At 40.3% G+C, this 27,807-nt stretch overlaps 3 protein-coding genes across 17 annotated transcripts; 2 read left to right on the forward strand and 1 right to left on the reverse strand.

Moving 5' to 3' along the window:
- The first annotated feature begins 656 nt into the window (after positions 1 to 656).
- Positions 657 to 4,082, forward strand: LOC143879875 (HXXXD-type acyl-transferase family protein). The gene is made up of 2 exons (XM_077382530.1): positions 657 to 1,240; positions 2,975 to 4,082. The coding sequence occupies exons 1-2, from the start codon at positions 803 to 805 to the stop codon at positions 3,908 to 3,910; spliced, it is 1,374 nt and encodes a 457-aa protein (XP_077238645.1). The 5' UTR covers positions 657 to 802; the 3' UTR covers positions 3,911 to 4,082.
- Positions 4,083 to 4,411: 329 nt separating this feature from the next.
- On the reverse strand, positions 4,412 to 18,180 carry LOC143879881 (uncharacterized). 14 transcript variants are annotated; one of them, XM_077382643.1, is made up of 7 exons: positions 17,905 to 18,043; positions 16,229 to 16,737; positions 16,057 to 16,143; positions 15,396 to 15,456; positions 15,138 to 15,223; positions 10,044 to 10,223; positions 4,412 to 5,486 (listed from the first exon to the last, which is right to left on the reverse strand). In XM_077382643.1, the coding sequence occupies exons 4-7, from the start codon at positions 15,433 to 15,435 to the stop codon at positions 4,815 to 4,817; spliced, it is 978 nt and encodes a 325-aa protein (XP_077238758.1). In that variant the 5' UTR covers positions 15,436 to 15,456; positions 16,057 to 16,143; positions 16,229 to 16,737; positions 17,905 to 18,043; the 3' UTR covers positions 4,412 to 4,814. The 14 variants fall into 14 exon arrangements, with proteins under 14 accessions (XP_077238758.1, XP_077238684.1, XP_077238728.1 ...); XM_077382569.1 differs by having other exon boundaries at positions 15,138 to 15,505; XM_077382613.1 differs by having other exon boundaries at positions 15,396 to 16,143.
- A 3,519-nt stretch (positions 18,181 to 21,699) lies between these two features.
- On the forward strand, positions 21,700 to 27,807 carry ASG1 (nuclear factor 1 A-type protein (DUF1005)). Of its 2 annotated transcripts, none has more exons than XM_077382652.1 (3): positions 21,700 to 22,572; positions 25,471 to 26,138; positions 26,932 to 27,807. In XM_077382652.1, exons 2-3 carry the CDS (start codon positions 25,528 to 25,530, stop codon positions 27,590 to 27,592), a joined length of 1,272 nt encoding a protein of 423 aa, XP_077238767.1. In that variant the 5' UTR covers positions 21,700 to 22,572; positions 25,471 to 25,527; the 3' UTR covers positions 27,593 to 27,807. The 2 variants fall into 2 exon arrangements, with proteins under 2 accessions (XP_077238767.1, XP_077238777.1); XM_077382662.1 differs by lacking the exon at positions 21,700 to 22,572 and adding an exon at positions 22,695 to 22,726.

A 27,807-nucleotide genomic window follows, 5' to 3' on the forward strand; every position in this document is an offset into this window, starting at 1 on the left:
TCTTTAATATTTTATTTGTAAACACCATTTCCAATTTTTTCTATGCCATCATAAATGTACTTTCTTAAGATGGACAAATGGGAGTGCCCTTATAGTTTGGATTTTGCAAGGCGCCCTTCATTCTATCATTCCTGCCATTCATTCTGTCATTCCTCTTGAGATATTTGTTTCTTGGGAAAATTATATTTACACCCCCTCTAGTTTCTGACACATCCACTTCTACCCCTATAATTTAAAACGTGACAACTACACCCCCTGTAATTTCAATTTGTATAAGATCATCCTAACCCTACAATCTGTGGACGAACCGTCAACTGAGAGGGCCTACCTTATACAAATTGAAACTAAAGGAGGTGCAGTTGTCACATTTTAAACTGTAGGGGTAGAAGTGGATGTGTCTGAAACAAGAGGGGGTGTAAATGTAATTTTCCCTTGTTTCCTTTATATTGACGGAAGTGACTTTAGTCCTGTCCTAGATAATGACTCAATAATAAAGCTGATAATTAATTGGCTTAAGTTGGCTACCAAGCCATTCAGTTCAAGCGAGTCAACATCGAAAAAACTCAATACGTATTTTCGTCTCAGCACCCGAGAAATTTACACTACAACTCCATCGCCATTCGCAACTGAAAAAAGGTTGAATCAATTAATTTAGACCTGACTTTTCTCTCTCCTCCACCCTATAAATCCATGCCCCAAGCAACCATAAAGAAACACACATACACACACTTATATCTCTCCCTCACTCTCTTTAGCCACCTAAAATTACCACCCCCTGTTTCCGCTGAAACACCCCACTGTAATGGCATCCTCTCTAGTATTCTCTGTAACACGGCGCGAACCCATGTTGGTCGCTCCGGCTAAGCCTACACCCCATGAATTTAAGCACCTTTCGGACATCGATGACCAGGAGGGCTTGCGGTTCCAAATTCCAGTCATACAATTCTACCGTAATGACACAAGAATGGAAGGGCGAGACCCGGTTGGAGTAGTGAGAGACGCACTCGCGAAGGCTCTTGTTTTCTACTACCCGTTTGCGGGTAGACTTAGGGAAGGGCCCAGCCGGAAGCTTATGGTTGAGTGCACCGGCGAGGGTGTCTTGTTCATAGAGGCAGATGCGGATGTGAGTCTAGAGCAGTTCGGTGAAGCCTTGCAACCACCCTTCCCTTGCCTCGAAGAACTTCTCTATGATGTTCCTGGTTCGGGCGGGGTCCTCAACTGCCCCTTGCTTTTGATTCAGGTATTGTGTGATTCTTTCATTAACTTTTTTGATGAATGAATTAAAATTCTCAAGTTTGAGTTTTGACTCAAGTTTTCTTCTTCTGTTACAATTTTGCAAACCCGTAAACTAATTGGTTGTAGGTATTTTGGATTTGGGATATGCTAGCATCGGCAGAAGGCATTTCACGGATGGTCTGCTGCATCTGACAACAGCCACCTTGTGAATGAAGACAAAATCTGCTGAAAAGTGAGCCTGTGTGGCTGCTGTCAGATGCAACAGACCATCCGCGAAGTGCCTTCTGCCATGGACACTAGCATATCCCTTTGGATTTTGGGTTTTGCTATTCTTCCGCTCCACTATAGCAAGTAGTGATTTACATAGCTTTATGCCTTTATTCTTTTGGGATACAGTAATTATTGGACATATACATTGCTTTTTACATTGTCGTCTTGTTTGAGAAAGAGAAATCCCGCATGATGATATTTCGAGCTCCTTGTCTTGTGTTGTGTTGGAGATAATTGTATCTGCTGGAGATGAAAAATTAGAAACGAGTTTGCTTCAAGGCACGAAATCACTTACCTTAAGATTGATTTCGCCCCTATTAGAAGTGTGCAAAGGCGATCCGCGAACTACCTTCAAGATACAATGAAGCCAATAGGAATTTCTTACTAAAATCTGACGACGCAAATGACCGTAGAGAATAATAAGCCTCAGAGAATCAGTCTAATTACTGTTAATTAATGTTTCTACAGTAATTAAGAAATAGCAATGAAAACAGTAAAGAAAAGACTTTAGTATTAGAGAAATAGCAATGAAAGCAGTAAAGAATGAAAACAATAAAGAAAAGACTTTGGTGGGACAGAAAAGATAGACTTTGGTAATTAGAGAAATAACAATGAAAACAGTAAGACTTTGGTATTAGACAAATAGCAATGAAAACAGTATAGAATGAAAACAATAAAGAAAAGACTTTGGTGGGACAGAAAAGATGCGTCGTGCGCCTAAAAAAGTGCCACTAGTGTCCTATAGCCCACGCCGCGCGCGCATGTGCGAACTGTCGTGTAGGTCTACCCATGGCTAACCCTTGTGCAATAAAGCAACAGAAAGGAATGGGTAAAGTAATATATACCAATATCCAACTTTTCTCCAAAGTAATGTAGGACTATCTTTTCAATGCACTTCTACCTTCTTTCCAAAAGCAAAATTTTCAAATAAGAGTTTTTCTTTCTTAAAACAACTTTGAGAAAACATTTTCCAAAACTTATTTTGACCATAAAACGCATGATTTTGAAAAACTCTAACTTGTTTCCTCGAAAGCATGTCGAAAATAATGCCAATCTTTTAGCTGCTTGATATAGGCCATAGCTCAGAGCTGAGACTCCTGTGTTACCATCTTTATCATTGTTTGGTCTAATCAAAATAATTGACTTCTATAGTGGGCGATCCATTACCAGTCTACACATGCATCCGTCTCTTAATTGGGTGTCCCATCTTGGGTGGGACACTCCAAAATTTGACATCGACACAAGATCCTAAGCCATATAGCGTGGCATTTCGTTAGGCTCATGTCCCTACTAGAAATTGAGGGCCCTAGCCAACATATAATCCAATTATCAGATCACTTCATACGGATTTTTTCATATAATTCTCTAATTTGTGTAGTATATCCCAATTCACTATTGACCATTGGTTAAGATAAGTATTATATATGGTAGAAGATTGATTGTGATTGTGTGGTCGTGGCATGTGCAGGTGACCCGGCTGAGGTGTGGGGGTTTCATCTTCGCCCTTCGGCTAAACCACACCATGAGCGACGCATCAGGGCTCGTCCAATTCATGACCGCGGTGGGGGAAATAGCATGTGGCGCACACACACCCTCCGTACTACCCGTGTGGAAACGAGAACTCTTAAACGCACGTGACCCACCACACGTGACTCACGCGCACCACGAATACGACCAAGTAGACGACCCCAAAGGGACCATCATCCCACTAGACGACATGGCCCACCGCTCCTCCTTTTTCGGCCCACGTGAAATCTCAGCCCTCAGAAAACACGTGCCACCCCACCTTCGCACGTGCTCCTCGTTCGAGCTCCTCACCGCTTGTATCTGGCGTTGTCGGACCATAGCCCTAGGCCCGGACCCAGACGAGGACGTCCGAATTATATGTATTGTGAACGCGCGTTCTATTTTCAACCCTCCGTTACCAGAAGGTTACTTTGGTAACGCGTTTGCGTTCCCAGTAGCAATATCAAAGGCTGGGAATTTGTGTCAGAATCCTTTGGGTTACGCTTTGGAATTAGTGAGAAAGGCTAAGGGGGAGGTGAGTCAGGAGTATATGCAATCTGTGGCAGATTTAATGGTGCTTAAAGGTAGGCCCCACTTTGCGGTTGTACGCGCGTATTTGGTTTCGGATTTGAGACGATCTGGGTTTGGTGACGTGGATTTTGGATGGGGAAAGCCTGTTTATGGTGGGGCAGCTAAGGGGGGTGTGGGGGCAATTCCGGGGGTGGCAAGTTTTTATATTCCGTTTAAGAATGGGAAAGGAGAGGATGGGATTGTTGTGCCATTTTGTTTGCCGGGGCCCGCTATGGAGAGGTTCATGGTTGAGCTTGAGGCTATGATTTCTGAACCTAAGGAGAAGGTCTATGATGGGAACTCCAACTTCATTATTTCTGCCCTTTGAAGCTATGTATCGTGTAATTAGATTGTGTGACTCTTTTGTCTCTTTCCTTTATCCTTTTTACAATTTTCATATAATAGGCTTGTTCTTGGGGTTGTGATGGTTTGGAAAACTTGGATTGTGTGGTTATTTAGAATCTTATAATGAAAAGTTCACTATAACTATTGAACCCTAAGACCTGTTTGATTTAGATTTTGAGAAAATCAATTCTCAAAATCCAAGAAGTTGTTACACCTCGTGCTGTTGAGAAAATCCACTGGGCAAATCCAATCCGAGCATGCACAAAGTAACAAAAAAGTAGAAAATAAAACAAGCCACGAGATGAACACCAAGATTTTACGCGGTTCGGCCAAGCCTACATCCACGGGCGAGAAACAGTCTTCCACTATGAGAAAAACAATAATACAAAGATTACACCTCACACAGGGGTTGTGTGCTCTTTACTGTAGTTTGGGAAAGCTTAGAAAGTGACATAAATCATATCACACGTCCAACATGCCGAGATACATCAACCATACATGCATTGAAATTATACATAACCATGTGACACAGAAAATACCTCAATTCAGATATTCTGTGGTTACATTGATCGTCTATACAGCTTCCTAAGAAGCAAACATAGAATTTCTTGTCTGAGAAAACATCTAAAGTTTATAAAGCAAGGCTTCAACAAACATCCAGGGTTATTTTGTACAGTAGCTTCAACAAACTTCTAAGGTTATTTCATACAGTAAAGCTTCAACAAACATATCAAATAATACCAGAACTCAAATCTCTAAAAGCTGTAATATACAAAGATTACGCAACAGGCAAAATCTCCCACGAAACTCCTCGCGAGATTTCATAACCCCCACCCAAAAAGAGAATGGTAGCAAACTCGAGAGATCAAGTTGGCCCATAGCCTCTGCTAAGAGAAAAAACCGAGCAAGCCAGCCATCCGATCTGCAAAGTTTAAAACCAGCGGGTTCGACATGCGGACCACAGTAGGCAGGGTTGGAGAGGTGAGCATGCCGAGAACGAAGCAGTTGAAACTCAATAAGGCCACGGCATCAGAAGCTGGTCTGATCTCTATGGTAGAGAAGAACTGGACTACACTCTTGAGAGACATACCAACCACAGTAAAGAGTGCTACTACGAGAGGCATGCAAGTGTCTTCGGCCTCCCAAATTATTATGCCAACCAAGAGCGATAGCATCGTGCTAAAAAGGCTCTGTGAAAGTGCGATACACCTACGTCGGTCCAATGCCTCATCGACCATGAGATTTCTAGAGACGACTCGCGGGGAAAATGGATAAGGCCGAGCTGCTTTTGACCCAGGTTTTAAGAAAACCGGATTTGGATGAATACCTCTGCTTTCGTCAACCCACTCATCTCTGTGCAGTAGGAGATCCTCGATGATCGCACGACTTCCATCGAAACCAGATTTCCATGGAGGAGCACTGTAGTCAGCTACAAGGGGAATGCCAGATTTGCTATCAGACACGTTAGTCCCACCGATGTTGTCTTGGGCTTTGAAATTCCAGACATCTTTTCCCTTCATTTCGCTAAGTTGAAGATTTTCATCTTTCAGATCCTGCAACTGTTAGACCATAGGCTATTTCAAACTTCAGTAAAGTGATCCTGCAACTGTTAAGACCATAGGCTATTTCAAACTTCAGTAAAGTATTAAGGTAGTATTCTAGGTTGTAAAGTCTAAAAGTCTTCAGAGAACAGAAATCTGACTTAATTATATATTAATTATATATATAGTTTTAAAAGGTCAAAACTCTCATCTTGGAAATCTGTCCAGCCTAGTCTGCATAATAAATGTATGTTGAGTGTCAAAACTTGGAAACCCAAGTTATGCCAATACTACTAACTCTAGTTGTGTGCAGTTTCATTTACAAACATATTACCTTTCTGTATCATAACTCATATCAAACAGCCCTTATTCACTAACATGCTTGAGTGCACATGCACCCACTAAGGTGATAATTAAATTTGTGATTGTCACAGAAGTCCATGGCAGAATGCAACTGCATCCCCAAACCAAATCCACCAGCAATGGGCAGAGAAGAACATGTTCACATGTATCTGGTATTGAAAAGATCATTGAATAGAACGGGCGTGGATAAAAATATAGCAATAGAACCACAGTAGCGCGCACAACAATTTAATTTCCAATCTTCTTAAACAACACGGCATTGGAAAGTGTAAAGTCAGATCCAATGGTGCCATTTACGGGGATAGCAAGCCAGAGTTTACTTCATCCTTTGTTATACTTGTTATCCACAGTTCAAACCAGCAAGTTCTTGGATAAAGTACTACCAAAATATAACTCATTAACAGTGAACTTCAAGATAAACTTTTCCAAGCATGATAGCCAATCCCGGGAACAACTTATCCAAGGATTTCTACCCCCATTGTGAACAACTCCCAATAGGTTGGCCTCCTTAAACATGTGCATCAAAGAACAAATAGGCTAACATTCTCACGAAGGCAATCAAAACACCTAAAATAGCCTTGTGACGAAATAAAATAATTCCATGCAAAGAGTAACATGGAACCTATTTCATATAAAGGAAGGAATATGCCGACTAATACTACAAAACAACTAAACAAGAGTAATATGAAAATACTTACAAGAACATGCAAGTCTGGGCACTGTGCAGTGATTTTCTGGTCGGGTGATGAAAGCTTGCCTAGGATGTGGTTATTCTGAGGATTGCTCTTCACATGTTTATATTTCTTTAACACTGAATTTTTTTCTTCAGGACTGAAAACAACTATCGTCCCGCTCTGATGCACCCACATGCCAAAAGGCAACCATATTGATCTTAGGTTTTCTAGTTTAGCAAGACGACCAGTGTCCATCCATATCACTGGCCATGTACATCCATATAAAAAAATGTTATATCACTTTAGCACGAGGAGCAGTGTACATCGATGTCACTGGTCATATCAACATACTTCTTTAAGATGTAACGAGTAAATTTTTTTTTTGAAGAGATGGTGATTAGTTGTACTATTTAGAGGTGTGCTATTTAAAAAACAATTTCCAATGTTATATCCAATATTTTAGTTCTGTTGGAATTCTAAGCTTGACCACGTGCTACATTGAGCCCTACTACATTGGGAATTTGTTACATTAGATATTTACTCTGTTGGGAGTTTATTATTATATTCTTGGGACTTAGTTTTTTATTTTGGAATTGTACAAGTCATTTAATTTATTTATGTTTTGCATTTGATAGTTCAATTCCAAGTCAGGGAGAAAGGGTGTTGTCTACAAGTTGGATATGGAAAAGGCCTATGAGTGAGCCGAGTGGGATTGCTAGGATTACCTTATAGAGTGTATGGGTTTTGGAGATAGAAGACAAGCTTGGATAACAAGAAGTGTGGCGTCCAATTGATTAATGGATCCTCCAAATGATTTTTAAGCCCTCGCCTAGTCTGAGACAAGGTAACCCTCTTTCATGTTTTCCTTTGTGGTAGTAGTGGGTAATCTCAAGTAGAATGCTGGATAAAGAAAGAAGATCACTAGAATGCCGGATAAAGCAAGAAGATGTGATCTGATTGAAGGTTTTCACCTAAGGGCTCAGGATATGGAAGTTTCTCATATGTAGGTCACCAAACAACACCCTCATCTTTAGTTAGGCTCATGGGGTTTGGAAATATTGACACTAAAGTCCGTTCTATGTTGTTATGAAGTGGTGAACTGGGATGTTCTATGGACGGCAGGCTTACTTGGATTTTATTTTATTTTTTTTTGAAAATGTGGTTTACTCAGATGCTCTACTAAAGATTTTCCAACGTATTTAGGTCGCCCTCTCAGTAAAGGACAGCCCAAGAAGAGAGCCTGGAATCCAATAGTGGAAAGAATGGAAAGGAGACTTGTCTATGTGGAAAAGAAACCTAGTATATCTTTAGGGGGGAGAATCACCTTAATCAAAGCGGTGCTAGTCATCATCATCCCCATTTATCATCTCTCCCTCATTAGATGCCCGACCATTGTGATCAAAAGAATGGACCGGATTCAAGGGAACATATTATGGGGTGCGGCTATGAAGATAAGAAGATGCATCTAGTTGGTCAGTTGGGAGAAAGTTGGGAGAAGGTTTGAAGACCATCAAAGTCGAAGGGTGTGGGATATGCAAATTGAGAATAGTAAACAAAGCGACACTGGCAAAGTGGTTGTGGAGATATGGTGAGGAAAGGACCCAACTCTGGACCAGGGTGGTAGAAAATAATCATGGGCTTGCACGGGTAACTGGATTTTCGAGGATAAGCATATATACGAGACTTTGCCAGCGTGGAGGGGCATTTTGAAGCAAGAGCACAAATTTTTATAAGGCATCAAGATATAATTTACATTGGAGTCGTGTTGGCACGGCATATGGTGCAAGGAAATGATGCTAAAGGACTTATTCCCAGATCTCTTTCGTATAGCCTCGAAAGCATTTGTGCAGGTTTTTTTTTTTTAGGGTGGGGGGGTAGTCGGATTGAGTATCATCGAAGATAAATTTTAGGCAAAACTTTTTCGATAGGAAATTGGATAGGAAACGCAGTTCACTCACAGCTTGGAAGCATGAGAAGGATAAAAAGGTTTGGATCGTGAACTCCTCTGGGTCTCCCATCATAAAGTCTTTTTTATCACCAATTCACGACTAAGCTTCTTGCTATATCTCCTTGCAGCTAGCCAGAGTTGGGATATCGGAGTGTTCCAGCACCAGCACGTCACCACCTAGAGTCTGCACTTTAGGGTGGAGATCCTTCCAGGACAAAATCCAGGCAGTCGATCATCTCCGCCATCGTCATATGTTCATCCACTATTGCGCCTTCTGTGTAGAAGCTGGAGAGACTGTGGACCACTTGATCATCCATTGTAGGTTCTTTAGAGATGTGTGAGCTCGAATCCTCAAGAGATTTGGATTATTGCAGGTTTCCCCTACACTATGTCAGGTTTCTCTCCTTGACTGCTGGTTCTTTATGTCTTGGCCTAGGGAAGTAATGATTCTTTGGAAGCTTGTTTTGTTGGCCGCTATCTGAGTTATGTGGAAAGAAAGGAATGCCTGCATGTTTAAGAATGTTGTCAAAGTTGCCCTTCTTACCTACTCAAAGATTATCTCGTTGACTATTTCTAGGGCTAGGATCCTCCCTAGCTTCAAGATGTATTCGGACACAGATCCAAGATGGTGCTGGAAGAGATTTGTGCTAGAAAAGAAAGGCCGGAGATTCCCACCCCCAGATGGTCGCCCCGTGACTCGGGCTGGCTGAAGTTGAACTTTGACATCTCGAGCATGGGCAATCCTGCCCAGGCTTGCACTGGAGCAAGACTGGATTGACCAAATGGGCTTTTTCTGGCCCAATAGGAATCAAGGATTCGAACGAGGTGGAGGTGAAGGCATTATTGCAGGGCATTCGGACCACAGAAAGAAAAAATTTGGATAACCTTGTTGCAGGAGATTCCCTCAACGTCATCAACTGGAGGTTTACAAAGATGATGAACGAGATTCGAGGCCGGGTGGAGGGTCGCACCATCTGATTCCAACATGTTTGGGAGATTGACCAATGGGGAGACAGACCGCCTCACTCGAGCTGGTGTTGAAAGGCCGTCACATGAGATTTTTTACTATCTTCTCCCTTGACTATTTTGTTGTTGTTTTTTATCCTATTTTTCTTTTGGTGTACTCCCAAGCATCTCGACTACCGTCTCTCTTTCTTTTAATAAAATATCATCATTTCCACCAAAAAAAAAAAAGTGCTGTTAGCATGGATTTGAAATGTAGCCTATAATTTGGGCATTGTATCTTTTTCGACTACAAGTCATTTGAGTGAAATTTGAAGTCATTTGAGTAGTACAACAACTTGGCCTTTGTTCTGTGTCAAGATAACAAGTTTCTTCTCTTCAATCACATCTTCTCCTTCCATCTAGTTAGTTTCATTGCAACAAGTACTTTTTAACTAAAGTGCAACTTCTTCTCTTACAAGAACACACCAACGCAAAAGCATACTTTCTAAATATACATAATTCTAAGTAAAAGTTAAACAACAGTTTATATGAACAGAAATCCTTGATTTTAGATTTTCAAGACATCTATGAATCAGCCTGTAGGGCAAAACTTGTTTTGTGATCTATAAAAATGGTAAAATTTACCTCATTTTCCAGCAGATCAATTTGGGAAATAGCTTTATCATGTTCCTCCTCAATCTCTGCTAATAGTGTCTCCATGATTGCACGGTCCTTTATAGCTATCTGCAACTGTTCTTCAAGTTCCTTATTTTCCCACACAAGACTCTCCAACTGAATTTGCATCTCATTCAAATGTACTTCTAGCTGTAAATCACCAACATCCACCCTTGTGAATTAAGTTGTTAAGAACAGATAAATGGATAAGAGTTCAGGCAAAAGTGTCAATAAAAATCCTGCTTTATCATTAATTGACTACAAAGTAGTCCTATTGTTTCTTGTATTGGCATTCAAAAAAGAACATAAGACTTCCAGTATTAACAAATGAAACAGTCGGCTTGGCCAGAAACATCAACATCACTTAAAAACAAATTTATATAAACCTACAAGCAAGAGAAAAGAAAGCTTGGGATTGAAACTCCAGCTCAATGGTCGAAAGTCAAGACTTAGTACTTCAACTCGGAGGTCCGAAGTTCAATCCCAGCTTACCTACCAATAAAAAAGAAAGAAGCTTCCTTTATTTAAAAAGGAAAAGGAGAGGGAAGGTAAGGTATGGATACTAATATGACCATTTTACTTGTCAATAAACTTTTCCCCCTTCTGTTTGGTGTCCAGTTGACGAAGGATTTTGTGCTACAGAAAATATGACACAGGCCCATATTGTGAAATAGGAGGAAGTTAAGATGGCAACGCTCGTAGCTTTCACAATCTCATTTTACTACTGGACATCAAAAGCCTGCAGAATGGTAGCACTTGCAGACACTAAAATGCAAGGTTTTAAATTTCAGTTTCGGAATGCGTTTTGGTCCTCATCGAAACCGAAATTTCGGGCGAAATCAGACGAAACCGAATGAGTGATATTTTATCTCGTCCTAAAATTTCGGTAATTTCGCCCGAAATTTCGGGAGAATATTAAATAATATTAAAATTCCTGATTTTTTGGGATTTTCCTTCGGGGAAAACGAAATTTTGATCGAAATTTCAGTCGAAATTTGGTAAGGTTTCGGGTTTACTCAATTTTGGTTTCGTTCTCCATCGAAATTTCGGTCCGAAATTTCAGATTTTGGTCGAAATTTAAAACCTTGCTAAAATGTATGCAGGGTATTTTCAATCAAGCTACATCAAGGTTATAAATTTCGTTTCGTTTCTCCGAAATGGACGAAACATTTCGTTTTCGTTCCGAAAATGAAACGAAATCGACAAAATTTCGTTTTGTCTGAAATTTCGTTCCATTTCGGTCATTTCGTTCGAAATTGACCGAAATTTCGGATTTCGTCCGAAATTGGCTATAACGGCTAGTTTGACTGTTTGACTGTTTTTTGCAGATTTTACAACAATGCCCCTGGAACGGCTCTTTTTGGTTTTTGACCATTTTAACCTCAAAATGTGACCGTTTATAGCTGTTTGGAAGGGTATTTTAGTCATTTTTACATGCACAATCAATTAAAAACTCTATAAATAGCCTTTTCCCTACCTTCTTATCCTCCACCTTCACATAAGTTATTCTCCTTCTTTCTCTACTTTCACTTACATTATCTATTCTACTAAATTTCCTACAAGTCTACCCTCTTCTTCAACTCAATCCAAGTCTATTTTGGAGCAAAGGGAAGGCATACATTCAACTTACCACTACAAGAAGTCAAGGACTATTTTCAAAGGCTTATTTCAAGTGAGTGAAGGCTAATTTTTTCTTCTTCTCTTCAACTCAAGTTCAACCTCAAGGTTTTCTTTATTTCTTTCCATTTCCTTTCTTTTATTTCTTACTTCATTTGTCCCCTTCTACTTCATTTTTTTGTAATTTGTTTCAATTTTCTTTCTTCTAATTCATTTTTCCCCTTCTTCTACTTCATTTCAGAATGAGTGGGTCGGGCTCGGGACCTTCTGCAGGAGCATCCTCTATTGGTTCGGCACCCGCTAGATCGGATGACCCGGCATGGGCTTACGGTACATTGGTTTCGGGTCAAAAAATAAAGTAACTTGCATATTCTGTGGCAAAGTCATATCGGGTGGAGGTATAACCCGCTTGAAAGAACATTAAGCGGCTGTTCCTGGTGAAGTAGCATCATGCAAAAAAGTGACTGAAGATGTAAAATATCGAATGAAGCAACTTTTAGATGCAAAGAGAAAAGAAAGGGCTAGAATGAGCCTATTCAGAGCAGAGGTTGGAGGTTTTTATGGCACATCAGACGAAAAAGAAGAGCAGGATGAAGAAGACATTGGCACACAATTGCCTCAACGAAGAGGTAAGGAAGTTCTTGTAGAACCGAGTGGTACAAAAAGGAAGAAGAAGGGAATCACAGGAGGGATCAGGAATTTCTTTGCACCACGAACAACCCCTGGAGCCCAGCCAAGCATTAAAAGTGCTTTGGCTACTAAAGAAACAATGGATAGAGCAGACATGGCGGTTGGCATACTTTGCTACGATGCCAATCTCCCTTTCAACGTTGCCAATTCGCCTTTCTGGCAACCTATGTTTGATGCTGTGAATGCCGTGAGTTCGGGTTATAAGGCACCTACTTATCATGCTTTAAGGGGTCCCATTTTGAAGAATACAGTGGATGAGGTAAACAACTACTTGGAGGAGATTAAGATGTCATGAAGATACACTGGCTGTAGCATTATGGCAGATGGATGGACAGACACCAAACAACGTTCCCTAATCAACTTTTTGGTGTACTGCCCTAAAGGAGTCATATTCCTCAAATCCGTTGATGCATCTGGCATAGTGAAGAATGCCGATGAATTATACAATATCTTTGAAAAGATTGTCGGAGAGGTGAATCCGGAATATATGGTGCAATTTGTAACTGACAGTGAGCCAAGTTACAAAGCTGCTGGGAAAAGAATAGAAGCCGCATTTGGTACATTCTTCTGGACTCCGTGCGCAGCTCATTGCTTAGATCTCATCTTGGAGCATCTGTGCAAACCGACTGTATTTCCTCACATAGCAACCACAATTGAGAGGGCTCGGACGATTACAAAATTCATCTACAACCATGGAAGCCTCTTGAATTTGATGAGGAAGAAGTTCACAAGTGGGAAGGAGTTGTGCCGCCCTGCTGCAATCAGATTTGCTACAAATTTCATTAGCATACAAAGTCTGATATTGAATCGGAAAGCACTTCAGCAGATGTTTGTGTCTGATGAGTATAGTACTAGTAGGTTTGTCCAACACCCACTAAGTAAAGGGGTAGTTAGTACTTTGTTGGATAAATCTTTTTGGGACCAATGCAAGTACATTCTAAACATCAGCGAGCCTTTAGTGAGAGTGCTGCGTTTGGTAGATCGGCAGGACAAACCGGCGATGGGTTACCTATATGAGGCCATGGATAAGGCCAAAGAGAACATCAAGAAGAGGTTGAAGAGAAAATCAGATTACAATCTCATCTGGAGGATCATCGACCAAAGATGGAATAGGCAACTCCACAGTCCCCTCCATGCAGCAGGATATTTTCTTAACCCTGCTCTCTTTTTCACTCCTACCTTCTCTAGGCACAGTGAAGTAACCAGAGGCTTGTTGGCATGCATCACTCGACTGGTACCTGATGAAGGTACACAAGACCTCATCACCAATCAGATTGAGGATTATCGAGAGAATAAGGATATGTTTGAAATGAAGCTTGCAATCCGCAACCGAACGAAGTTGTGACCAGGTATATTTGAGTTGTTTGTTTAATTAAGTATAATTCATTTTAACTTTCAGTTTCTCAACAAATAATGCTTTACTATTTGTTACTTTATAGTTGCATGGTGGAATCAATTCAGAGGTGACGTGGAAGAATTACAGACCTTTGCGATCAGAATCCTCAGTCAGACCTGCAGTGCGACTGGGTGTGAAAGGAATTGTAGCACCTTCGAACACATTCACTCTGCAAAGATAAATAGGTTGGAGCACCAGAGATTAGATGATTTGGTGTTTATCCATTACAATCTTAAGTTTCGAGAAAGGTATACAACGTAATATAATGTTTTCAACTCTCACCTCATCACTTTAAGCTTTTAAGTTTAACCTTTGACATTAAAGTATTAAACTTAATGTTTTCCTTTTCAGGGACTTGTTGAGGAAATCATCTACCACTAGTGACCCTTTGAGCATAGACCATCTGGATGTCATGATGGATTGGGTTGCAGAAGAAGAAGATGTCATATTCACGCCGGAAGACATTGGGTGGGAAAATCTTGAAGCACCTACTGCTGTGGTTGGGGCCGGGGACGACGACGACGACTTTCTCATGCCTCTTGAAGAAGATGTCCCTACTGGTGGTTCAAGTGGTGATGACGGCAGCGACGACTACGACGAAGAAGACATTGAGTATGATCATCCGGGTTATGATAACTGAGAGTTGTTGCTACTAGCTATTGTCTATGTTTCACTTTCATTTATCTCTTTTTTTTATGTTTTTCTATGTATCAGACTATCAGTTGGACTTGTGCAAGACTTTATGTGTTTAACTAATGAATATGCCTTTTGTGATACATATTTTGGACTATTTATTAGTTTTTCATCTTTTTCTATTGATTTTTTATTTTTTTGGATTTTTCTCATATTTTTTAATATATTTTTTGTGTGAACGAAAAGTTTCGACCGAAATGCACCGAAATCCCACCGAAATTTCGTTTCGGTGGCCAAAACGAAATAGCGACCGAAACGGAATAACAACTATGAGATACATAGATACAACCAACTTTGACGGAATACAGGACCTGCACGCGTAAAAATTAAGATGGTTTGGTGAATAATACTAGTGCACATTACATGACCATTTTATAGTACGATTTAGTAGGATGTAGTGAGAAGACATTCCAGAAACATGGGCATAGCCGTGGCTTTCTAGGATAACATGGCTATTTAACACGGCATAACATACTGACATATCAAACAAAATGGCTTACTAGGATAACATGGCTATTAACGCGGCGCAACATACTGATATATCAAACAAAAGCCAGGTAATCTCAACTTAACTCTCAACTCATACACAATTAAACCTTTCAAAAAAAAGGAAAAAGTTTTCATATATTACATGAAAAGTACTTCAAGTAAAAAAAAAAGCAACTAACCTGCCTCTCCCTTCCTAGTGCATTCAAAACCCGAAAAGGTAGAGATATAAGTGCAACTGTCCAAATCAAAACCCTCCAGCATACATCTACATGGAAATTGATAATAGTCTTCACCAGCACCAACCATGTGAGAGTAACAAGACCAACAGTGTTTGCAGCGAGCAGGCATAAAAACTTGAACAGAGACATTGACTGTGTAATCAAGATATTTATGTTTGTCAGCATCTCAAGAAGCAACCCCATCAAGTTCACCATTACCTGATTGTATCAGCTTCTTTTCTCCTCCTCTCCAGTTCATGAAGTGCAGCACACAACATATCTACAAGTTGCATAAAGATCGAAATCAAAACATTAAAGCTCTCTGCTCCCTGTGCACATAAAAGTTGTCAGATTCCATTCAAAAAAAAAAAAAAAGTTGTCAGATAGACACCGTGAAAATAAAAACCGGTTTTGATTAAGCTGGAACGTCATTGCTCTAGCAACATTGTGTACCAAAAAAGTATGTCTGATTCGATGGACTGCACCGTTATGCATAGCATCAATTTCAAAAAATGATGGCCTTTGGTTACTCAACTCTTATAAACAAATCTTGAGTTCTTCATGAAATTATATAGTTGAGTAAAAGCAAAGTCAGAAAAAGATGTGTGTTGTAGTAGAACAAAGAAGAAATTACTGACAAGCTACACATTTGGATGTTATCTTATCCTGGGGTTCTCATGTTATCATCCTGTCATTAACCGATTGAGAATATACTCTGAAGAATAAAATATTGTTTTTTTTGGAAAGAAAGACATTTTATTAACAAAGGATGTTAAAGAGCCCGACCGAGGAGGTTGGAGCTACAACACAAAGAAAGCATAAACAATAGGTACAAGATATATAGAGGTAGAGGCCAAGGAGGGAGGAAGTCGAATATCACCAAGCTGTCTCGGTTGACCCCGTCCCTGGCTAAGTAGTCCGCCTCGCTATTGTATTGTACTCTAACTTGAGCCCTTGCAAGTCGAACCTGTATGTCATCATAATATGCCGTGAATCTCTAAGGGTGAGGGGAGGAGGTGATCCATCCAACCATCAGATGATGCATCTCATACCTATCCACCATCCTGACGGCTTGCAAAAGCGCCTTGAGATCCGCCTCATAAGAATCTTCAAAGCCAATGGGGCTAGAGAACCTCATAAGAATCTTCAAAGCCAATGGGGCTAGAGAAGGCGCAACAAGTGTTCAGCATCTTCTCTAAGAAGATAGTCAACCCCATCTGGATTGGTATTTCCAATGCTGGAGCAGTCGAAATTTATCTTTAGCAACCCTGGATCAGGGGAGAGCATCTAGGGTTCAAATGCTCCGGCTTTTCCATAATTTCACAGATCTCTTTCCAGGACCATCTTATGTCCAAACTAGAGTAAAGGCTAAAGCATGGGATGCCCTCACCCAAGAGGCCAAAGGAAACAATCTTCATGTAAGCAGAGAAAGGGCTTTGAGATACACTCTTCAACAAGTAAGCGTTTCTTTTCTCCAAATCACCCAAATGGTTGCTAATACCGTCACCCTCCAGAATATCCTTGCGTCGTTGTAGAGTGTACCCAAGGTCTTAAATTTTCGCTTCAGTCGGAACAGAAACGAAACAATTTAGGTTTAGGTGGAAATCTTGTAAAATCGAGGAAACGTAAGGAAACATATGTAAAAGATGAAATTTTAAAATCGAAACTTTGGGAACTGATAGAATAAGCACAAATACACACTTTGAAATCATGACATAAGCAAGGAAGTCATGCACAATGGCTTAATCACATCGAACACCAAATGACATGTGTTGTCGCACATGTGAGAAACAGTGAACTCAATAAAGAAGTACAACGTAATGGAGTAAAAGAGAGTACAATGACCCGTCTCCCCTCTAAGGACCCCAGCTCTATTCAATATCAATACCACATATAGTTACGAGGGTATTATTGGTCACATGCTGATCCGACATCCCATGCATAAGATACGGTTACTATGTTTGATGTGCAGTTCAATGATGTCGCCTATTAATAAAACAAAATGCAAATCATCTTTCCATTTTGTTTTGTCGTCCAACCATTTCAGTCAAATTTCAAGAATTTCATTGAGAATTTGTTTTGGTGGGGATGAAAACAGAAACATTTCGGTCTTTTTGGGAAAACTTTGGAAAAACTTAAAACCATGAGCGTACCAAGACTCGAGATGATTAGATAGCTGGCGAGAGAACACCCAAGTCATACAAATCTGTCGAGGATTCTACATCATACCTCTCTCTCTCTCTCTCTCTCTCTCTCTCTCTCTCTCTCTCTCTCTCTCTCTCTCTCTCTCTCTCTCTCTCGCAAACCAGCAATGCAAAAGCAAATGGTCTACAGATTCTCCTAATTCCATGCAATGAACAAGTCAATCAAATTCCTAATGTTAACAAGACTCATACTAAGTAGACTCTTGGAGTTTTTTATTTTTCATACGTCAGTTCCCTCCAGTTGAAGATAAACCGACCTCGAGTTCAGTAGTGATCTCATCTTTGATTTACTAGAAATTATGTGACTCACCTCGAGAAACCCTAAACCTAAAATGAAGAATTGCAGTTGATATGAAAGCCAGAAACCCTCAAAACCCATAACAGTGACAAGTAAAAGACTTACTTCCAAATCAACCCTAAAAAAATCAAAGAGGGTAGATACCAAACAGGGAATGAGGCAAAGATTTGGGGAAAAAAGGCATTAAAAAAGACATGTAAAATGAATAACGATAGGGTATAATTACCGGTAGGATAGACGATATTGTTGAGAGATCCGAGCGAGGGATGTATCTGAAAATCTGATATCGACACGCTTTTGTTAAGCTGGGTTTGGTTGAGTTTAAGAAATCTGAAAATGTAGTTTGGACACGTTGTAGAAAGGTGGATAGCCATGGCGAGGACACGTTGTCAGAGGGAGAGCCGGAATTGGAAGTTCCACAATACCTTGACTCCCTCTCTGCTCTCATTATGCCCTTAGGGCTCAGATTAGATGATCCTCACTGTCGTTATGATAATGCCACCCCTCTCCTTATTTTACACTTACTACTCAACTTAGAAGGAAAAGGCATTCTTTCCACCTTTAAGGGTGTCAAAGGGTGTCAATTTTGGCTCGGGCTCGGAAGCTGGGCTCGAAAAAAGCTTGGCTCGAATCCTTAACTAGCCGAGCCGAGCCTAGCTCGTCAGGCTCGGCTCATTTAGAATTTAATATATTTAAATATATATATTATATATTAATATATACATTAAAAGGGTTGTCCAGGGAGTGAAGGGGGGGGGCAAAATATGTCACTTCATTTTTTGAACCCCATTTGTTACTAGGACCACCCCCATAGTGTAAAAAAAGTAGTCAAATTACACTAGTAGGGCTATCCAGGGAAGATGAGGGGTGTGAACTTAATATAACCCGAGCTCGGTAAGGCTCGCATTCTAGCCCGAGCCGAGCCGAGCCTGGCCAAGCTCGGCTTGGCTCGGCTAGTTTACACCCCTATCCACCTTGAAACTGCTTTCCCCGAATGTGTTTTTTTTTTTTGTTGATTACTTTTTCTAAAAAAAGTATTTCAATTGTTTTGTTCAAATAATATTCTCGATAAGGAGAAATCTTTCCTGAAAAATATTTTTCCCATTTGAATGCTTATTTTAGTATTATCCAAAAAGTGCAACTCTTTTTTATTTTATTTTAGTCCTTACAAAAAGACATTTATTACTATATGGGGGCAGATCTAAGCACCCAATTACTTTAGCTTACAAACAAGGATTTATATTTGGTTTTGATGTCGCTTTCGGCCACCACCGAAAATTGAAATATTTCAGTTTCGATGGAAATTTCTGCTGAAATCATGTAAATTTTAGTAAAAGAAAATACGGTATTTTTAAATTTTCGGCCAAAATGTAAGCAATTTCAGTGGAAATCTTGTAAATTCTTGTAATTTAGGAAACGAAATTTCGCCGAAATTCTGTAAGACTGATTCAATGTACTTTTGGTGTCGGTTGGGACCGAAGCCGAAATTTAAAACTAAACTCACATATAAGATTCATCTTCCAAATTGAAGGATATGTCATTAATTTCTATGAAAATATGCTTTTGATTATATTAAACGTAATTTTGAGTCACTAATCAGTTTTGGACTCACACTTGGCTCTCAAAATCCAAAATTCATTTAAGATTATGACAACCAATTCTTGAGTGCTAAACCGATTATTGGACTCAAATTTAAATGTAATTTTGAGTCCAATAATCAGTTTGGCACTCATAATTGGTTGTCTTAATCTTAAACGAACGAACAGGGCCTTAGCTTTCTACAGGCTGCATGTAGTGTCATAGGAGAAGTAGACGTAAAATCTCTTGCCCTTGCATGCGACAAAACTGCTTTTGGAACAAAAAATCAACCTCTTTCTCTCGCCAAGGAAACAAACAATTGGGTAAAATGACATAACACAGGTCAGGTCATTGTTTGAGAATTCCACCTGATAATCGATTATACCTTAACAATAAATACTATAACCAAAGTCATTTCCTTATCACAAGCACTCTTTGCCCCTGTTTTAGGAAGAGAACGGCTGGGTAGAGAGTCACAATCTCAATTAATGGGATTTGAGTCTCACATGAAGACATGTGCGTGAAGCCAAGACATCTCTCTGATTTGAGGTGACCCATATTGCCCACATCTCATTTTTACGATAAAGGACTACATATACCAATGGCTTAACTTTTCTCGCAGAATCCTAAGAGAGATTTGATGGATCAAAGGCCTAGGATCATCTAATGAATGTGTTCTCAACGGAAGTTGGCTGGACATATAGTTGCCTTTCTAATCAATGGATTTGATCACATACACGATGCAGAAGTAGAACACGTATAGGAAGAGTGTAACATCCCCTTTTTCTAGCATTTTCATGTACCATACAAACACCTTCACCTTAAGAACATTTTCATTTTTCTTTATTTTTTTTTGGGGCAATTCAAGTAGGATGTTGTTGGTGGGCCACTATGATTGATCACCATACACATGTGCCACATGTACAATATAGTAATATTATCCTAAGGGAAATTAAAAAACGTCCAATGTCCATTAGATTACTTATACAGAGTTGCAACATTTACCACCAACAATAATACCCTGCCATTACATTAACATTGGATTTGCATCTTGATACTTTATTCTTACAATAAGACCCATGCTCTATGCGTGAAAAATATTCAAGAAAAAAAAATACTTACGTTTCTGAATTATGATGACAAATTTTTTATGATGTGTGAATAGAGCTTAAAAACATTCATATGTATGTGATACTTAATAGCTATAAAGAAACATGAGGAATGCTAAAATGAAAGGCGCCCTTGAAAAAACCTAGGTGCAAGGGTGCCCCATTTAATCCATGTCACCCAGCTGCATTCATCATTCATTTAATTTTGTCCTTTCAGTACCTAAAAAATTTAGGCGGGCGAAGTGGATCCAATGGGGCACACTTACAGCCGGGTTTTTCAGTTTAGCATTCCTCAAGAAACTTAGGGGCCGTTAGGATACGTGGACTTTAGAACCCAAGGTTTAGTTTGAAAATAGTGCAAAAGAGGGTTCATGATCAAGCTGTTGATTGCTGCCGTGACAGCGTTACTTGGATTTTAAGTCAAAAATCCAGGTTTTAGAAATCTCTCCCGCATCCTAAGATTTCTAAAACCTGGAAACTTGAGATGATCTGCTGCACTATTGGTGACGGAAAGAAGAGCGAGAAATCAGAAAACAACCGTTGGTCCGCATCTTCTCTTGTCTCTCATCTATAATTATGAAGAAATCCGAATTCTAAAATCCGCGTATCCAAATGGCCCCTTAAGGCTTTTAATGGTTAAAAGAACCATGATAATGCTCACCTGTTTCTATATTCTTTCGGATTGCTCACATTCAATGTGCTGCTGTAGGCCCCATATAAGCAATAGCATTCCTTATATTACTAATATTTGGTCATTTTTGAGTCATTTATTCCGAAAATGCCCCATCTTGCTACCCTTTCAAATTGTCTGATTACTAATTAGACCAGCTAAGAGGTATTTTCCCTAATTTGTAGAGCAAATTGCTGTCCCCTCCTCCCCCACAGTTGCATTACTATAATTTACATGGGAAAATGGGTAAAACATATTTTTATGTCACTAGGGACTTTAGTATGAGGATTGACTCTAGAGATCACATGTATTCTCTCTTCTCTTGCTTGTTTTGAGTATTGATATCAAAGGTATCATGACCTTCGTTGTCTTACCCTATCTCTTAGACAATGTTCTAAAGATTGGGGAGCGGTCTTGTTTCTTTTATTGTATTATCTTTTTATAATTAATATACTGGTAGGGCTCTGCCTAGCCCCTATTAAAACCATATTTTTATGTGGGATTGGTAGGGACCTTCTAAGAAGGCATTTCACGAATGGGCTGTTGCATGTGAGAGCAGCCACCACACATGCTCAGATTTTTATCTTATTCATATGAGGCGGCTGCTTTCACATGCAACAACCCATCTGACAAATGCCTTCTATGTTGTGTATGGAGACAAAAGCTATTGTCTTCATTCATGAGATGGCTGGTTGACATGCAACAGAATAGCAAAGAAATGCCTTCTGCGATGGACCCCAGGGGACTGTTAATTAGCTTTATTATTATTATAGCCTGTAAACGACGAAAAGCCGAAGGAATCCTCGACCGGCGGTAATCCAAACGCCGGAGTTTTCGGAGTTTTGTCAGAAAAGAGAAGTCTCTCTGTCTGACAATTTGGGTGATGAAGGTGATGAAGTCATCATCTCCTCTCTCTTTCTGATAGTGATTTCGTGAAGCTCGACTACAGCTGTATCCGATTTCACTCTCTCTCTTGATTATTCTTAGTTGGTCACCTCCTTTTGTCTTATTAGAGGCTTTTCCTTTTCTCGTTTTTCCATACTCCTCTCTCTCGTGACTACCCGAATTGTTAATTCCTATATTTCCCCCCTCTTCCTCAACCCTTTTTCCGGAAATTCGGACTTTTTAGGGTTTTTAATGTTCCGATGAAAGTCAAAGACGGTGAATTTATCAGTCCATGTAGATCTAGACGGTCGGATTCAGCTTTTTCTTGAAAGTGTAATAAGAGGGTTTTGGATTGAATTTGGGCGTTTCAAGAAAAAAAAATCCCAAGCTCTCTTTGTGGGCTTTTCGCAACGTATTTGGCGATATATCCAGAAGAAAACGTTTTCCTCGTAGATTTCGTGATTCTGTCCCTGGATTTTGCTGCGAAAGTTCTCTCTTTTGAGGAAAAAATGTGATATTTTTTCATCTCTACATCTTTTTTCAGCTAAAGGTTTTTGGTTTTAGGCTTTAAAAGGCTTTTGTTTTCTTAAAGATTAGATTTTTTGGCCACTCCACGTAGACATGCGTTCGAGATTGGAAGCTTAATCTAAAGGTGCGCCCTTGTTCTTTAATCACTCTTTCTATATGGTTTTGCTGCTTTAGTCTTTATATATACATTCATGTTGCTAATCAGACTTTTTGTTTTTATTCCTTTGCAAATGAACAATCTAAAAGCAAGGGATTTCAGTAGAGATTTTGGTGAGAAGGTGCTGTTTTAGTTGAAAACTCTATCCATTTTTTTTTTAATTTGATGGTGTTTTTAGCGGTATTTTGGAATAAGTCTAATGGAGTCTGGTGGATAAAATGACTTGAGTACTTGAAATTTTATATGGGCTTTGTATTTTAATCCGGTCGATGTTCCATATGTTGCCTGTAAACATATCTCCTTCAATACACTAATAACAATATATGCTGAGGATAAAACTACTTTGTCATTTTCAATTTTGAGTTTCTTTGCATCTTAAAACCATGTTTATATGCTCTCTATTGTCAAATTCAATTGAACCAAGTAGAGATTTTTAATTTTGATTTTCTCTGCATCATAAAACCGTGTTTGTATGCCCTCCATTTTCAAATTCAATTGAATCAAGAAAAAGGAACAGAAAAATGACTACCCTTTTTAGATAACTAGCAGATTTGGTCTGAATCACCAGGACCTGGAACTGCAATCTGGGTATATGCTGCTTCCAATGTAAGGAAAGCAAGCAAGTTCCCTAGACAAATGAGCCCAAAACTTGACAGAGCCGAGAATTCCCACATTCCATCTGGTCCTCGTAGTGCCTTTCACGAGAAATGATATATTATTCTGCTTCGGTGAAGAATCCATTGCCTCCCTCGCACCCTCATCCAGTGAGATAAGCAAGGGTCTGTCTGCTGTTCTTGGGCACGTCAAACAGTTCAGCCCTTAATTGGTATATGGGCACCCCATGGAACTGGATGGTGAAGGTAAGATCATAGAAGCTTCGTAGGCATTGGTATTGTCATTCTCTGCTTTGATCTTGATGTCATCTGAGTATCCATTTGTCCATACTGGTTATAGTCTAGCTTGTCCATATGGGCATATGTAATGTAGGGGAACTTGGGCTTGATGATCATGTAACCCACAAATATGACAAAGCCCTTGATTATCATCACAATAGCCGGGATTGCACAGATAATTGCGGCCAACCAGACCAAGGCATAGGTCTGTTGTTGGTGAAACCTCTGCAGCTTTGGCATTGAGGGCTAATGGGTAATATCCTGCTATCGATAACATTTAGAGGAATGTCTTGGTTTCTTGATTTTATTTTGCAGTGGCAATATTGTATTTGGGGACCAGGTACAGGATGAAAATAGAGATCTATCAAGGATGTTTAGGGGTTGGCAAGGTTTGGTTTCTTCCTTGCCTGGGAGTAAAACCGAGGCCTATTCTTCTGTAACACAAGTATTTGTCTTGAAGTCTGTTTTCTTGAGACGGTCGCATGTGTTGATTCTTCTTTTTGTCATTGTCCACGAAAATGCCGCATCCCTAGGGGATGCCGCTGATCTCCAAATGCAATTGTAAAGGGACCTGCATCTTTCCCCGCTCGTCAACTGTAGAAAAAGCAACGATCAGAGAAACGACCATTAGAATCAGGGGACTACACTCTGTGGTCAGAAATGAAAGGAAAGCAATAATGGGAGGCTAGGCAGTCTAGAAGGGAGGAAAGTCTGCAAATTTCACCACTTTGAGATTCCTTCTCCTAACTATAGATCTAACCAAAACCGAGTCCCCTCCCCCCTACCCACCCTAAACCTGACCAGGGGTTCATACAAAGGCCTTGACACGCAAATAGACTTCCATGTTCTTGAACCGTTACCTGAAATAGGGTTCCTTCTCTCCCAATCTCGCAATTATCTTTTCTTAAGAAAGAACTCTGCCTTACTGTCTTCCAGTTTCTAGGTATACACCAAGAAACCCCAAAAGGCTTTCTCTTGCATTGCCTAACTAGCCACAGTGATTATAATTTTCCATGCTTAACAATGCTGAGTAGAGATCCTATCCTAAAAAATTTCCATGTTCCTTTTAATAAAACAATCCCACAAGGCCGTGAAGGGGATGAAGTTCCAAAGAATCATTTCCAAAGAGCCAAGACCTCTATTGCGCCAACTTACTATCAAATCTCTAACTTACTTTGGCGTCATTCATTTGATCTCACACCACTCAAGAACATGGGACCAAATAAAGGAAGATGTTCAATGTTGTATATAAGTATAGTGCTGATGCTCTGAACTCAAGTTCAATGTTGTCTGCTAAACTGATTTTGATGGTATTATACATTTAACAAACTGAATTTGCATTGGAATATTTCAAGCAAGTATTTGATACAGTTACACAGTAGACATTATTGACAATGCGAATATAGTTTATTCTCTTTTTTTTTAAGGTAAGCTACGATCAAACCTCCAACCTCAAGGTTGAAGGCCAGAGCCTTTACCATTGAGCTAGAGGCTCAATCCCGAATATAGTTGATTCAATTTTTAGTATTTCAGTCTATTCAGTGAAGATGTTCTTTCTGCATTAAATCCAGTGCATTGTATGGCCATCTCTTTTCTAATACAAGTTTAATTTAAGGTACAGACACGATCTTAAGCCACAAGTATAGTTCTCTTCTTTTTTTTTTTGAGCAATTCCTTGACACAATCTTTTCCAGCAGATATTGTTTCTCCTTTCATGATGAGTTGAGTTATTCATTACTTGACATACATTTTATTGTTGAGCCCTCTTTGATTTGCTACCTTGAGAAGGTAGCAATGACCACTTGATTAAAGAGGAGAACTTTTTTTCTCTGGTGCACAATTAGATGCTTTCAGAACCCTTACACATGCACGAGAAATGAAGAATAGATTAATCCTGGTTGAATGTCTCCTGTAAAGATGTATTTCAGTTTCAACCTTTTCTGACCTGATATTTACCCCATGAACATAACAGGGTTCTAGAACCAGATGACCGTCGGTTCAAAAGCATGGAGGTAGTCTTGTGAAACCAATGGATCCACAAGATTTTGTCAGGTTATCAGTTGGTTCGCTGGGACTGAGAATTCCTGTGGCGGCCTCAAAAGCAGTGCAAGCTAGAGTCCATTCATCATCTCCATGCTTGTGTGAGATCCGTCTCCGAGGCTTCCCTGTTCAGAGGGCATCAGTCCCCTTAATATCCACCCCTGAAGGTTCCCTTGATTCTCACAGCATTGCAACAAGCATTTATCTTGAAAAATCTGATGTGAAAGCATTGCTGGTCCCACGCTGTTTCCTAGCTCCACGGGCATATCTGGAAATTTCTGTTTTCACAGAGAGGCAGGGGGGGTCCCATTATGGTGTCATCAGCAGGAAGCAGCAGATTGGGAAATTCAAGTTGCAGGTGATTCCCGAGTGGGGTGAAGGGAAGTCGGTGTTACTTCATAATGGGTGGATTGGCATTGGCAAGAATCAAAAGGAGGGTGGTAAACCGGGCCCCGAGCTGCATCTGAGAGTGAAGCTGGATCCAGACCCGAGATATGTTTTCCAGTTTGAAGATGAAACTGCATCGAGTCCTCAGATAGTTCAGCTCCAAGGCACCATCAAGCAGCCTATTTTCAGTTGCAAGTTCAGTCGAGACAGACGGTAAGAGATTTGACCTCTTCTTTTCATCATCCAAAGCCATATATTTGGTATCTATTTAGGTCTTTGTTTTACTTGTCTCAACTCTTTGTCAGTGAAGTGAATATTTTCGAAAAATCAATATGTTCTCCATGTGCATTTCGTCAAAAAACATGGCTTCAACCTATTCCTCATATATAGTATATCCTATCGTACTGTGATGCTGATAGTGGGCTAAGACTTTCCTGCCATGGTTTGAATGGTTTGGTATATCTTAATGGAGTTGTTATATGATCTATGCTCATATTTTCCTAGGAAAAATATGGGCAGAACCAAGTACCTGTAGGGACCACTTGTTAATGATCCCTTCTTAGAAATGGGCCATGCACTAAATTTGTCCCTTGTTAACCTATCATAACCCTCTCTTTGGATTTCTTGATAAACGTAGGCCGTTGTTCTTTTATTTTCAAACCATCCATTTAAAGGCCACACATTGGAGGTTTAGAATCATTTGATGTGCGTGGATATTGGTGCTGATCCCTAGCAGATAAATGGTTTGGAACTTTGGATTAAACACTACTCGCATGACATTTCTCACAACCATCAAACACTACTCGCATGTGATGTGGAAAATGGCGTCAATTTAATTCTGCTTCTGTTTTCTTAATATCAATTTTCGGTTCTTCTATTAGTTTCTTGACTTTTGAACTTTGTAATTCATCTACGGCCAAAGTGCTGCTCTCTTGCTTGTGAGGGACTTCAGAAATGGTTACCATTAGAATGGTTGGTTGATGATTTTTCCTGTGTTTCACAACAGGGCATCTCAAATGGACCCAACGAATATTGGCCAGGAGACTGAGAGCAGGGACCGGAAGGGTTGGAGGGTCATAGTCCACGATCTCTGTGGCTCAGCAGTCGCTGCCGCCTTCATGGTCACACCCTTTGTGCCATCAACTGGTTGTGACCATGTCGCCCGCTCCAACCCAGGTGCATTTCTCATCCTCCGCCCCGATTCCTGTGGGCCTGAAAGCTGGCAACCATGGGGACGACTCCAAGCATGGCGTGAGTGCGGCAGCAGGGACTCCGTCTGCTGCCGCCTAAACCTCCTCTCAGAAGGCCAAGAGGCTGGACTCCTCTTGGCGGAGGTCTTGATCAGTGCCGACAAGGGTGGTGAATTCTTCATAGACATGGACCCAGCAGGGACACCAGTGCCGAGCCCACAAAGTAGTGGTGACTTCACGTCGGTGGGGCCAGTTGTGGGAGGATTTGTGATGAATTGTAAGGTGGAAGGGGAAGGGGAAGGGAAGAGAAGTAAACCAGTGGTGCAGCTTGCTGTGCGCCATGTCACATGTGTAGAGGATGCTGCTATCTTCATGGCGCTTGCGGCTGCGGTGGACCTTAGCATGGAGGCTTGTAGGCCCTTCAGAAGGAAAGCCAAGAGGGGGACTTCCATTTTCTCTAGAGACTGTGGAAGGTGATTTATTATGATCTCAAGTTCCAACTTTGCACACTGCACCCTCCATGTTTTTTGGTGCTTGAGCGCAGCCACTGAAATCATTCAGGGTTGGGTGTGTTATTGGCCTTATGCCTCCAATGTATGCCCTTCTTTTTTTTTAGCGTATGGATGCGAACTTGGATCAGGAGCTTTTTCTCGAATTGGGTTCTAATGAAAAACATTATCCTTTTTTAAGCA

Source organism: Tasmannia lanceolata, unplaced genomic scaffold (genome assembly GCF_043159265.1).
Source record: "Tasmannia lanceolata isolate RefF3 unplaced genomic scaffold, GAP_Taslan_0.1 ptg000002l, whole genome shotgun sequence".
NCBI classification, from domain to species: Eukaryota; Viridiplantae; Streptophyta; class Magnoliopsida; order Canellales; family Winteraceae; genus Tasmannia; species Tasmannia lanceolata.